The following is a 12,406-nucleotide window of genomic DNA, read 5'->3' as shown; positions in this document are numbered from 1 at the left end:
CGTTCAATCTAATAGAATCTATAAGGACGGAGAAATAAATACTTTGTTAATAACTTTGGTGTAAACCCAGCTTTAGAGTTTTCTGCAAAATCAATGACATCAATAATTTCATTCTATTATTGAGTCAATCTTGATGTGGTTAGTGCCAAATCTGAATCTGTTTCCATATGTGCAAGGTTTATCAGCTTTTTAGAGCCGTTTGCACAGTAACAGTTCAAAGTAAATTTCATTCTAAACTGGATTTAAATCCGTATCAAGTCTCGTTTGTTATAATGTGTTACATTTTGAGTTTAAGCCACAAGCTGATTAAATTCAGTTCAAGCTTTGAACAGTCAAACGGCCCTTGGACGAATAAAATTGAAATGAAGGTTGAAGCATTATTGGTTTTGACATTATTGTTGTGTAAGTCTTCGAACGAATAAGGAAAGGAATTAAAACTCTCGTTAAATCTGAATCTCAATCGATGTACCTTGTTTTTTGAACAATTCTCTGTATTTCAAACCTTTCAGGTAGTTTCTCAGATCAATGGCCTGAGAAATGTCCCTGAGAATATCCCTGGCATTCCTAGAAATAAATCGTGGTTAATGAAAAAATATACTAGTGTTAATGTACTAAATTTATTATGCAGAAAAAAATTAATGTTGAAATATACAACATTCAATAAACAGTCACTTTGATCAATTAGGCCTGGTTGCACAAAACCGATTAAATTTCAATCGTGATTAATTTCACAAGAACTAATCAGCTACTTCAAAAAAGGCTTCTCTGATTGGTCATCGTGAAATTAATCACGATTGAAATTTAATCGATTGAAATTTAAATTTCAATCGTGATCAATTTAACACGAACCAAACAGCTATTTCAAAAAAGGCTTCTCTGATTGGTTATCGTGAAATTAATCACGATTGAAATTTAACCGATTGAAATTTAAATTTCAATCGTGATTAATTTAACACGAACTAATCAGCTATTTCAGAAAGGCTTCACTGATTGGTTATCGTGAAATTGATCACAAATTTAACCGGCTTTTGTGCAACTGGCATCAAGTATTTAGAAAGAAAAAACAATATTCACATAAAATTAAATTTAAATTGACGACTGAGTTCAAATTAAAATTAAATTCACATTTAAACCCCTCTCTTGACAGCTTTCGGCGAGACATAGACCTTAACCGATTTGCAAAGTTCTATTATACAGGGCTCGACAGAAGTGTTCAATTTTTGCGCACTATGAACTAGTCCTGATTCTTTCTCCGACAAATCCAGCACTAGACTGATGTCCACATAGCAGGCTTCTGTCCACACCTGATGAGATATCAGCACAGTGGTGAATAGACGGTAGTTGTTGCCTGGGTTTGATCCGTCTTCTGTTATCAAAAACAAAGAAAACATTTTATTAGAGAACTGATCACTTTTGATCAATTAAATTACGATATAGCAGTCAGATATTTATGAATAAAAGCTGTTAGCTTCTACTCATATTTGTGGAGCGCTTTCGGACACTAGGCCCTTCTTCAACACTGGTTGACACTTCCGTTGTGGAACTCATAGTTGACAACAGAATTAGTTGAATTCCGTTGAGTAATTCATAGTTGACAACGGAATTAGTTGAATTCCTCATAGTTGAATTCCGTTGTGTAATTCATAGTTGAATTCCGTTGTGGAATTCATAGTTGACAAAGGGCATTAGTTGAATTCCGTTGGGTAATTCATAGTTGACAAAGGGAATTAGTTGAATTCCTCATAGTTGAATTCCGTTTTGTAATTCATAGTTGACAACGGAATTAGTTGAATTCTGTTGTGGAATTCATAGTTGACAAAGGGAATTAGTTGAATTCCTCATAGTTGAATTCCGTTGTGTAATTCATAGTTGACAACGGAATTAGTTGAATTCCTCATAGTTGAATTCCGTTGTGTAATTCATAGTTGACAACGGAATTACTGTAGTTGAATTCCGTTGTGGAATGCATAGTTGACAACGGAAGTATCAACCAGTGTTGTAGAAGGGCCTAGTGTCCGAAAGCGCTCCACAAATGTGAGTAGAAGTAGAAGCTGATAACTTTTATTTATAAATATCTGACTGCTATGTCGTAATTTAATTCTTCAAAAGTGATTATTAACAAGCAGTTCGTAATGGAAACAGACATTTTGAAGAGAAAACTGAAGTTTGGTTTTACATATAGATTTACATATTTTATTGCAACGACATCAGAAGCAATACCGGAGCCTACTTAATCTATGTAAATTACGTAGGCTCTGACAATACATCTGACACAACATGAATATAGGGTAGTTGTCATGTCATGACAATATGCATAATAAGAACCGGTAATGACCAAAAAAGCACTTTGAAGAGCACTAGTTATTCCAAACCAAAAACTATCAAGTGTTTCTAAAATTGACTCTCAACCTTTTTCTCTTGTCTTCTTCTGCTCATTCTTATCTTCTTCCTCTTTCTCTCCTTCTCCTCCTCCTTCTTCTTCCTCTTCCGCTCCTTCTTCATCTCTTTCTTCTTATCCTGTCTTTTTGTAGTACAGTCATAAACAGTGTACTAATAATATTGGAATTTAAATAGGAGACCCTTTGAAGGATTCTCTTGTATGAAGTATTTACTGTATTAGTATTATAGGACAGAAAAAAGTTGCTCATTAGTCCCTAGACTAGATAGTAATCTATCGTTGAATAAAAAGAAATCCTGTCTTTTTCTTCTCATCCTGTCTTTTTCTTCTTCTTTATATTTTTTTCTAATCCTGGCTTCTTCTTCTTCTTCTCCTTCTCCTCCTCCTCCTCCTCCTCCTTTCATCTACTGTCTTCTTCACCTTTCTTATCTAGTATTCTTATTATACATATTCTTCTTCTTCTTCTTCACCTTTCTTCCAGTCTCCTTCTTCTTCTCCTCCTTACTTATCATGTCGTCTTTTTCTTATGTCCTCTTCTCTTATTTCTCTCTTGTCTTCTTTTGGTAGAGAGTTAGTGGGAAGGATATTTTTAATATTCTTTCCGAAGAATGGACATTGATATGTCCAAAGCTCCGCCAATTTATGTAGATGCATAACAATATAATTATCTACAGTTATTACAGATTGCTTTTTTAATATCATATACAGTTCAATAATTATTTTCTTAGTCTATATTATCATAGAGAAACAATAGCATAAGTAGATATGCCATGGTATAGGGCGTTTATGTCGCAACTTTTACTGTCATCTCAAGCTGATAGTCCACGTAGTTATTTCCTGTGAAGCTTTATGACGCTGGTAGTCTCTCATATTGTGCCGATCATACACTCTTACCCGGTCAAAACAGTAAAAATCGACAATAATCGACAGTAATCGGCTTGAGATAACAGTAAAAGTTGCGACATTAAACGTCCTATACCATGGGATATCTACTTACGCTATTGTTTCTCTATGATATTATGTAAATTCATCTATAATTTTGCTGTATTGTAAGCTATTGTATATGAGTGTATAAGCCAGTATATATTGTAATCTACATAAATAAAGTACTCAATCAATCAATCTTCATCTTTTTCCTTTCTTCTACTGTCTTCTTTTTCTTCTTCTTCTCTTCTTCTTCTTCTTCTTCTTCTTCTTCTTCTTCTTCTTCTTCTTCGTCCCCTACTCATCAACCTTACCGAAAACAAAAACACAAATTTAGACTTGCAACAATATTATTTCGAAAATAAACTGACCACTCTTGATGACGTCATCTTGGCTGGCAGGCGTTTGCCGTAGATCGGCCTGCTTGGGCGCGATGAGCTGCACCTGTTGGTCGGGGTACTTGAGACGTATGCGCAGCAGATGTGGATGCAGCAGACAGTCGATGTCTGCGTGCAGACCGATGCCCATCACCAGGCCGGCGGTGAACTTCATCACCACCTCCATGTTGGCCGACGGTGTGTTGATGGTCGCCTGACACATGCGCACCTGTGAGGGCAGAGTAGACAGACAGCGCAGAGTAAAACAACTAAAGACTAAATCAATCATTCACTAGTCAGTTCAATGATAATCATTCATTAATTATGAAGATGAAGAAGAAATATAACAAGAAGACGACAGAGAAAGAAGAAGAAAACTGTAGAAGAAACGAGAAGAAGAAGAAGAAGAGAAGAAGATGTATAATAAGAATACTAGATACGAAAGGTGAAGAAGACAGTAGAAGACAGTAGATGAAGGAGGAGGAGGAGGAGGAGGAGGAGGAGGAGGGGGAGGAGGGGGAGGGGGAGGAGGAGGAGGAGGAGGAGGAGGAGAAGAAGAAGACAGAAGAGGAAGAGGAAGAAGAAGAAGAAGAAGAAGAAGAAGAAGAAGAAGAAGAAGATGTATAATAAGAATACTAGATGAGAAAGGTGAAGAAGACAGTAGATGAAAGGAGGAGGAGGAGGACGAGGAGGAGGAGAAGAAGGAAAAGGAGAAGAAGAAGAAGAAGAAGAAGACAGGAGAAGAGGAAGAAGAAGACAGGAGAAGAGGAAGCACAAAACAGGAGGAGGAGGAGGAGAAGAAGAAGAAGAAGAATGAGACAAATAGAAGAAGGAGGCGGTAGAAGAAATGTGAAGAAGGCAGGAAAAGAATGTGAAGAAGAATTGTGAATTGTGTAGAAGACGGGAGAAGAATGGCAAAGAAGAAGAATAAAAAGAAGACAATAGAGAAAAAGAACGGAAGACGGGAGAAAAAAGTGAATAAGAAAAATACAGGAAAAAAGGTGAAGAAAAAAAAAGGTAAAAAGGTGAAGAGAAAGAAGGATAAGTAGACATGAGGAGAAAGATGAAGTAGACAGGAAAAAAGACGTATAATATGAAGACAGGAGAAAAATATGAAGAAGGATGAAGAAGAAGAGGAAGAACAACAACACTACATGATGATGAAGAACGTTGTTGATAAGAACGAGTGAAACTGAATGATTGAAAGAATGTGTAAGGGGAAAAACTATTATAACAAAAGAGAACAGAATAACTAGAACTTTAATGAGTCTTTAACATATATATATATATATATATATATATATATATATATATATATATATATATATATATATATTTAAACAAAACAAGATTAATTTTATTATAAAACATGATTGATAATGGGGTAAAAATTCGCTTGCTGCTAATGATTCAGTCTTTGTGGTTATGAAAATTAAGAACAATGATCTTATCCAGTAGTCACCTACCTTTTTGGAATGGCTTCCCCCTTTGGCATCCACTGATTTAATCGCGACTTTAGTATTTTAAAAGAAACAAATATTAACTGAAACAATGAATAGGCTCAGAACCCGTCTCCCTCAACAATACAATTATTTTTAAACTGCCCGATCTGTGACAGAATAACTTTATTATAAAACGAAACGAAATCTAGCCTTTTTCACTGGATCAGCCGGACTTTACTCACAGTCCTAACGAACGAGCTCTGCCCAAAAGTTAAATTTTGGATATTAATATAAACTCAGTCAATGTCAAACATGAAAGCCATTTAAAGTACATATTTTTATCTGTCACACAAGCGGCACGTTTGTTATTAAAAACAAAAAGAGAAGCTACATTAATTTTGACAACAAATGAAATAAACAATGTTTCTGTCGATGACAAAGATTGTTCAAAGACAAAACACTGTTCATTGAACTTTTTTAATTTTAAAACTCTAAAATCCTGATCAATATGAGATAAATATATGATTCATATATATGTCCCATATGACCAGGTGACAAATGAATGAATAAACGAGTATATAAATGATTGAATGAATGAATGAATAAATGATTAAATGAAGAGTGAATAAATGAATGATTAAATGAAGAGTGAATGAATGAACGAGTAAATGAATGAATGAATGAGTGGGACTGACCATGGTGCTTGGCCTGGGAGGCGGAGGATGAACCGATTTCTGTAGCAGAGGCAGTAGGATACGAGCCACCGTTCCAGGCTTGGCTTCCTCCAAACCACTCATCTCTTTGAATACTGACGAGGTGAACTGCTCAGGCGCCAGACCTGTCTCGCTCAAATACCTCACAAAAATAACACACATTTTGCAATAAATCATCTAAATACAATAAACGTTATCGAGTGCCGTTTTATTTTATTTTATCACAACACTTAAACAACATGGTATTTGACAACTTTAATGGTGTTTCAATGATTTCAGTAGCCCTAACAAGAAAAGTGAGCATCTAAATAACCTATGTATAATATTTGGACGATTTGAAACGAAATTAGGAAATCCAAATAAATAAATACAACTATTATTCGATCAAACATTTTGCGATTATTCATAAACATTCTACTGTTAGGCTAGGTAAATATTTATTTGATAAATAAAGCTGTATTCGCTTCAGTCAGTGAATTCGCATATCAGTAAACATACTCGGTACAGTGAGAATATTATTCCCATAAGTTCTAATGGCACTATTCATACTTGCTCGGTCGACCTTAGTGAGAATAGTCGAATAAGAACACATGAGAATTTTATTTTCACGACTATTTAACATATATTCTAGAACACATTAAAGTTGTGGTGTGTGTGATATTATGGTATTTTTCCATAATGATAAATACAAATAGAAATTATCAACCACTTTTTATGATATATTTTCAACAGAGCCTATAGTGAAGTCCACGTTTTAATGACAGTATTCAATTAACTGTAGTGTTGCTATCCTTCTCTATCATTCGACAAAGCAGGCAGTACTATCCTTTTCTAGCTCCGCAACGATGCAAAATCTGTTTTTAACAATGTAGAAATATAATTAACTGAAGCAGAGAATCCTCATCGCTGTTCTATCTTTATCCACTGTCATTATAACGTGGACCTCACTATAGTGTCTGACACATATATATATACCATACATCTTCAGCTGTCTTGAAGCCACGAAACCAGGTTTCGTTATGGATATATAATAATATTAATAGTGGTTGACAATTTTTATTTGTGTTTTTCATTGGTTCATTAGTTTTTCATTCAGCTTCAAGACACCTGAAGATGTGGCTGGTGAAGCCACGGAACCAGGTTAAGTTACGAATAGAATAATAAAAAGAGGTTGACAATTTCTATTTGAGTTATTCATTAGATTCTACACCTTTTCCAACTGTATTTGAGAAAGTATCAATTGTAATTGAGAATAGTCATTTGTATTTGAGAAAACATCAGATGTAAATGGGAATAGTCAATTGGATTTGAGAAGTCATCACTTGTAGTTGAGAATAGTGAGTTTTATTTGAGAAAATATCATTTCAATTTGAGAACATACGATTTGAAATCGAGAAGTTGCCAATTGTAATTGAGAAATGATTTTAAAAAATCTGGTGTGGCGCACTCACACAACTTTCCTTGCCGTTATGAAAATTGATCACCTGACGCTAGTGTTCCCGCGCATCTCAAGTCTACTATTTAAAGATTTGAGCCAGCTGGTGACAGTGCAATAACGCTGGAGACACACATGAGGTTTGCTATCTCTTCATAGTGAATCATTTAATAGAATCAACAATAATTTGCAATTGAATAATCACATTTTCTCAAATTTAAAGCTTATTTTCAATTTTAGGTGAAAATGTTACTAAACATTAATTGTAGAGATTTTCATGCTCAATCTACTCCACTTGATTTTTTTTGTCTCAATTGTATCTGAAGCCTGATAATTGGGAATCTATCTGCATTGATGGGGCGGAGCTCCTGAAATTTTTACAGATATGGGACTTGTGGCAGTTGATAGAGCTTATCGATTACTATTTTAGGTATGAATTTGATCAAAATCGTTGGAGCCGTTTCCGAGAAAATCACGAAAAACCCTGTTTTTGACAACATTTTTGCCATTTTAGCCGCCATCTTGGATTGCATTTGATCGAAATTGTTCGTGTCGGATCCTTATAGTGTAAGGACCTTACGTTCCAAATTTGAAGTCATTCCGTTAACTGGGAGATGAGATATCGTGTACACAGACGCACATACACTCATACACACACACACACACATACAGACCAATACCCAAAAACCACTTTTTCGGACTCAGGGGACCTTGAAATGTATAGAAATTTAGAAATTGGGGTACCTTAATTTTTCTCGGAAAGCAATACTTTCCTTACCTATGGTGATTGGGCAAGGAAAGTAATGAAACGTATAGAAAACATGAAATTAGGGTACCTTAAATTTTTTTGGAAAGCAGTACTTTCCTTACCTATGGTAATAGGGCAAGGAAAGTAAAAAGAGGTTGACAATTTCTATTGAGTTATTCATTAGATTCTACACCTTTTCCAACTTTATTTGAGAAAGTATCAATTGTAATTGAGAATAGTCATTTGTATTTGAGAAAACGTCAGATGTAAATGAGAATAGTCAATTGTATTTGAGAAGTCATCCCTTGTAATTGAAAATAGTTAATTTTATTTGAGAAAGTATCATTCAATTTGAGAACATACGATTTGAAATCGAGAAGTTGTCAGTTGTAATTGAGAAATGATTTTAAAAAACCATTACTTCCAGTACTTATATTTTCAATAAATGTACTCATGTAATAATAGATAATATATTTAATATTCCAATAAACGTTTAGTTTTTTAATAGAACATTATTTTTAAGACCCAGAATCCATTGAAGAATTGCCGAATTGTTTAATCAAGAGATTCAATTGATTGATGATAAAGTTCAATTGCGCCGTAAACGTAGAGAATTTGATCTTCATCAAGTGCAATGTTTCACAAAATGTTTGGAGACAAAAGTCATGTTGCCAATACATACATAGAAATAATTCTCATTAATCATTCGTAAACAGTACAGGGGAAATACTTTCACCAATGAAAAAATGAATTTTCCTCCATGCAAAGCCTATGATAGTAATTGGAATACTGTGTACGTAGTACAGTATCCTTTCCTGCTCAAATAAAACATGTACTGTAGGCTACAGAAGAGTCACGACATGTCAATTGAAAAATTTTCTCATTTTCAATTGATATCTTCTCATTTAAATTTGACGATTTCTCAAATACAATTCACTATTCTCAATTACATGTGATGACTTCCCAAATACAATAATTGACTATTCTCATCTACATCTGACATTCTCTTAATATTACAAATGACTGTTCTCAAATACAATTGATAATTTCTCAAATAAAATTGAAAAAGGTGTAGACCAGTTAAACTTCTATTCATCATCATTAAAAATTTTATCAACACAATAATCAATACAAAAATATAAGAGATTCAACAGATAATATCTCTGTGGAACATTGAAGAAAATAATTACCTTTCGGTGCTTTCAACTTGCAGTAGGAAGTTGTCACACAGAGCAAGTGCTGATAAATTGGACGCTCTGACAATGTAGACGAGTTGAAGCGCCAGGGTGCGCAGTTTCAACTGTTTTACGGCAGCCACATCTTTTTCATCCAGTCCAGCGAACAAGTATTCTAGCCTGAGATAACAATATAATACAATTACAAATATACAAAATCACAATCATAAAATATAATTATTATGTATAATATGTATTGTAATTGCATCTATAAAATAAAAAATAAAATCTATTTGATTTTTTCATTTTTCATTTCATTTTTTTTCATCCCACTGACCACCTATGAAAGGGGTATAAGTATTTGTCAATTATAATCTAAGTCGTCAATCTTTTCATTCTTTAATGCAAAAAGAATTCCTCACTGGAATAAGGACAAACCTAGATAAGGATTATCTTTTGTGATTCATTAGTGACTAAACCACAAACATATTATGAAATAATCAGAATAATTCATAGTACTAGAATGAGGTCCACGTTATAATGACAGTGGAGATAGTATGAAAACGTTGCCGATTCTTGCCTTAGCCTTCTATACAATACAGCTGATACCTGCATATCTGATGTAATATTAACTGTTCATTCTTGTTTGAAAAATCAATATTATACTTTATTCATCGAGAGAATATATTTCACAATGATTTAATAATACATTTTCATAATCGAGATTGAATATCTTGTTGATTAATTATATTTCTACATTGTTAAAAAACTATGAGGTAGAAATTGATAGCGCTATCTGCTTTGTCAAATGATAGACGAGGATAGAAACACCAATGACGATCAGATACTGCCATTATAACGTGGACCTCACTATAGGTACAAAATTGGAGTGCAGCTTGAAATAATTAAATGATCGATTCAATAATTAAATTACTTTTGTTCATTTTCCAGTTACTCAACACATCAACTTTCCACAATGAACAGTGGTGTTAAAACTATTCCCCATCTTCAAACAATCTCTTTTATTGATTTTTTGTTTTGTATTGTCATGTTTCTCTGCGCGGTAGTTTAGTTTGTATCTTTGCAGCTGGAGCGCTAGTGGTCCACTGCTGACTTGATACCGTGTATTCCCGTTGCACATTTATTTATCGTTGTTCTAGTTTTTTGGATATGTTCTGAAGCCTTTGTCATTTTATTATTGTATTTGTCAATTTGTTGTTCGGCTTCCGGATATTTTTTGCATCTTTTTATAGATCATTTTTATTGGTGATTTCTTGATCAAGGTAGCACCTGCTTGCTACACATTTCCTGCTTGTCTTTGTCTCATCGCTTGGCTTCTACAGCAACTTCGTGTGTCTCCAATTATTCTGCTTTATTCATGAAAATAGTTTTCACCTCGCCCTGTTTGCTTGTTTTATTTGTTGGAGACATTTTTTCGGTTCTTTGGAGCCATCAACTTTAAAAATCGCATAAGTAGTTCATTTACTATTTCAATTTTAATTTGTCAACGTGCTCGTGAACTCTTGTGTGTATAAGTTACAACTTGAACTCTCATCTCTCGTGAAAATAGTTTCACCTCGCCCTGTTTGTTTATTTCAATTGTTGGACATTCTCGACTGGTTCTGTGGAGCTATTTTTTAGTTTCTCAAGACTTGAACACTTGTTCCAATTTTACATATTCTATTTCCATTATGTCATTCTCAAAATGGCTGCTTGCGTGTGTTACCACGTCGACCTACAAGTTTAAATTTGTTTTACTTATTGCAGACTCTTGTTTTACATCGAGTGCTAACTTGTTTAGTAATTCTTTATTTGAAATTTTGGGACTGAAAGTTTACCCATCATTCATTCTATTGATACTTTGTGATATATTGCCCACATCACTGTTTAAAGTGACTCTCAATTGTAAATCGCATTTTACAAACATTGCAACTGAATATTTCCAAGACTCAGGAAATATATTCTTAGAAATATCAATTGAAAACTCCTCCTCTACAACTGGCTGCTGTTTCATCCGCATTTCAAACAAGTTGGAATCTTGTTTCTCTTCTGATGTGTCCATTCGAGCTATTGGAAGTTCATGCTGTCCTTGAAGGCCCTAGACCAAACCGGGACCTTGGTTCTTGCATTTATGTTCTGCAGCTAAGTATTTTTATCATCTACTTTGTATTTTTATACTGCCCTAATCTATTGTTTTTATCTTTCAGGTTAGGAATTCATGGTTGTTCATATTCAACCTCACTTTATCTTTGAGTTATTTGATAAGTCAAATTGCTCTTGAGAACTGTTTGTCAGTTTTTTTTGTTTGTAATCAATTCATGAATGTTCTGTGAACATTGCAATTATCAATCCTTTTGATTCTTTTTTATTATTCTTGGATTATTGCTAAAGCTTAGTCTCTGCATTTTGCAATTAGGCTATTTCAGTATAGACTACTGTTATTCATATAACTTTATGGTTAATTTCAACCTACTTGTTTTTTTTGTTAATATCAAACCAGTTCAAATGTTGAAGCTTTGCAATTCAACATATCTACATCTCAAATTTCCTAGGTGTTATTTGTTGTCAGAATTGACAATCGTATGTTTAAACTAAAGACTACTTATTATAGACTCTGGTATTCTATAAATGCTTGTTTAGTAGCCATTACATTATTTCATTTTTTGATACCAGATATATTATTTTCTACGTGCATTGCTGTTATATTCATAACCTTTTACTGTCACTCATTGATAATTAAAATCCAAATTTTTCAAACGATTATTATTTTTATTAACTCTGTTCTTTCTAGAAGCATTAATACTGTTTTCAAATTTACCTCATGTATTCAATCTTATCTCGTTACATTCTTTAATGCTGATTAAAGTTTTGTATTTTACTAACCTACTTTTTCATTTGGCATTTCACCTTAGCCTACATGTTAATGATTATTTTTAATACTGAGTTACCTAAAACTGTTTTGCATTCATTCCAGTGCACAGGTTTTTGAATGCACAACAGTTCTTGCACTCATGTGGAGTTTCAGTCGCGTGTCAAATCAATCCAGACACATTTGTTTCTCTTATTTCAGAATTTTATTTATTCTCTCCTATTTATAAAATAATAAATAATAAATAAATAAATAAATATACAGTCCACTCTTTCTAAGACTAAATTCCACAAGTGGTACTTAGAAACTAAACTTTAAAAATAAA

The 12,406-nt window shown here is 33.6% G+C and overlaps 1 protein-coding gene across 1 annotated transcript in view; it reads right to left on the bottom strand.

Moving 5' to 3' along the window:
- Window positions 1–598: 598 nt before the first annotated feature.
- Window positions 599–12,406, bottom strand: part of LOC111046853 (integrator complex subunit 4) — a 46,011-nt gene continuing 34,203 nt past the window's right edge. The window contains exons 14-17 of the mRNA XM_039440103.1: window positions 9,228–9,392; window positions 5,837–5,996; window positions 3,694–3,928; window positions 599–1,366 (exon numbers count right to left, since the gene is read on the bottom strand). Coding sequence (XP_039296037.1) covers window positions 1,128–1,366; window positions 3,694–3,928; window positions 5,837–5,996; window positions 9,228–9,392 — 799 coding nt within the window. The 3' untranslated portion in view covers window positions 599–1,127. The remainder of the gene's footprint in view (window positions 1,367–3,693; window positions 3,929–5,836; window positions 5,997–9,227; window positions 9,393–12,406) is intronic.

Source organism: Nilaparvata lugens, chromosome 13 (assembly GCF_014356525.2).
Source record: "Nilaparvata lugens isolate BPH chromosome 13, ASM1435652v1, whole genome shotgun sequence".
Lineage (NCBI taxonomy): Eukaryota > Metazoa > Arthropoda > Insecta > Hemiptera > Delphacidae > Nilaparvata > Nilaparvata lugens.
The sequence above is the reverse complement of the archived record's forward strand: the minus strand, read 5'-3'. Positions and strand labels throughout refer to the sequence as shown.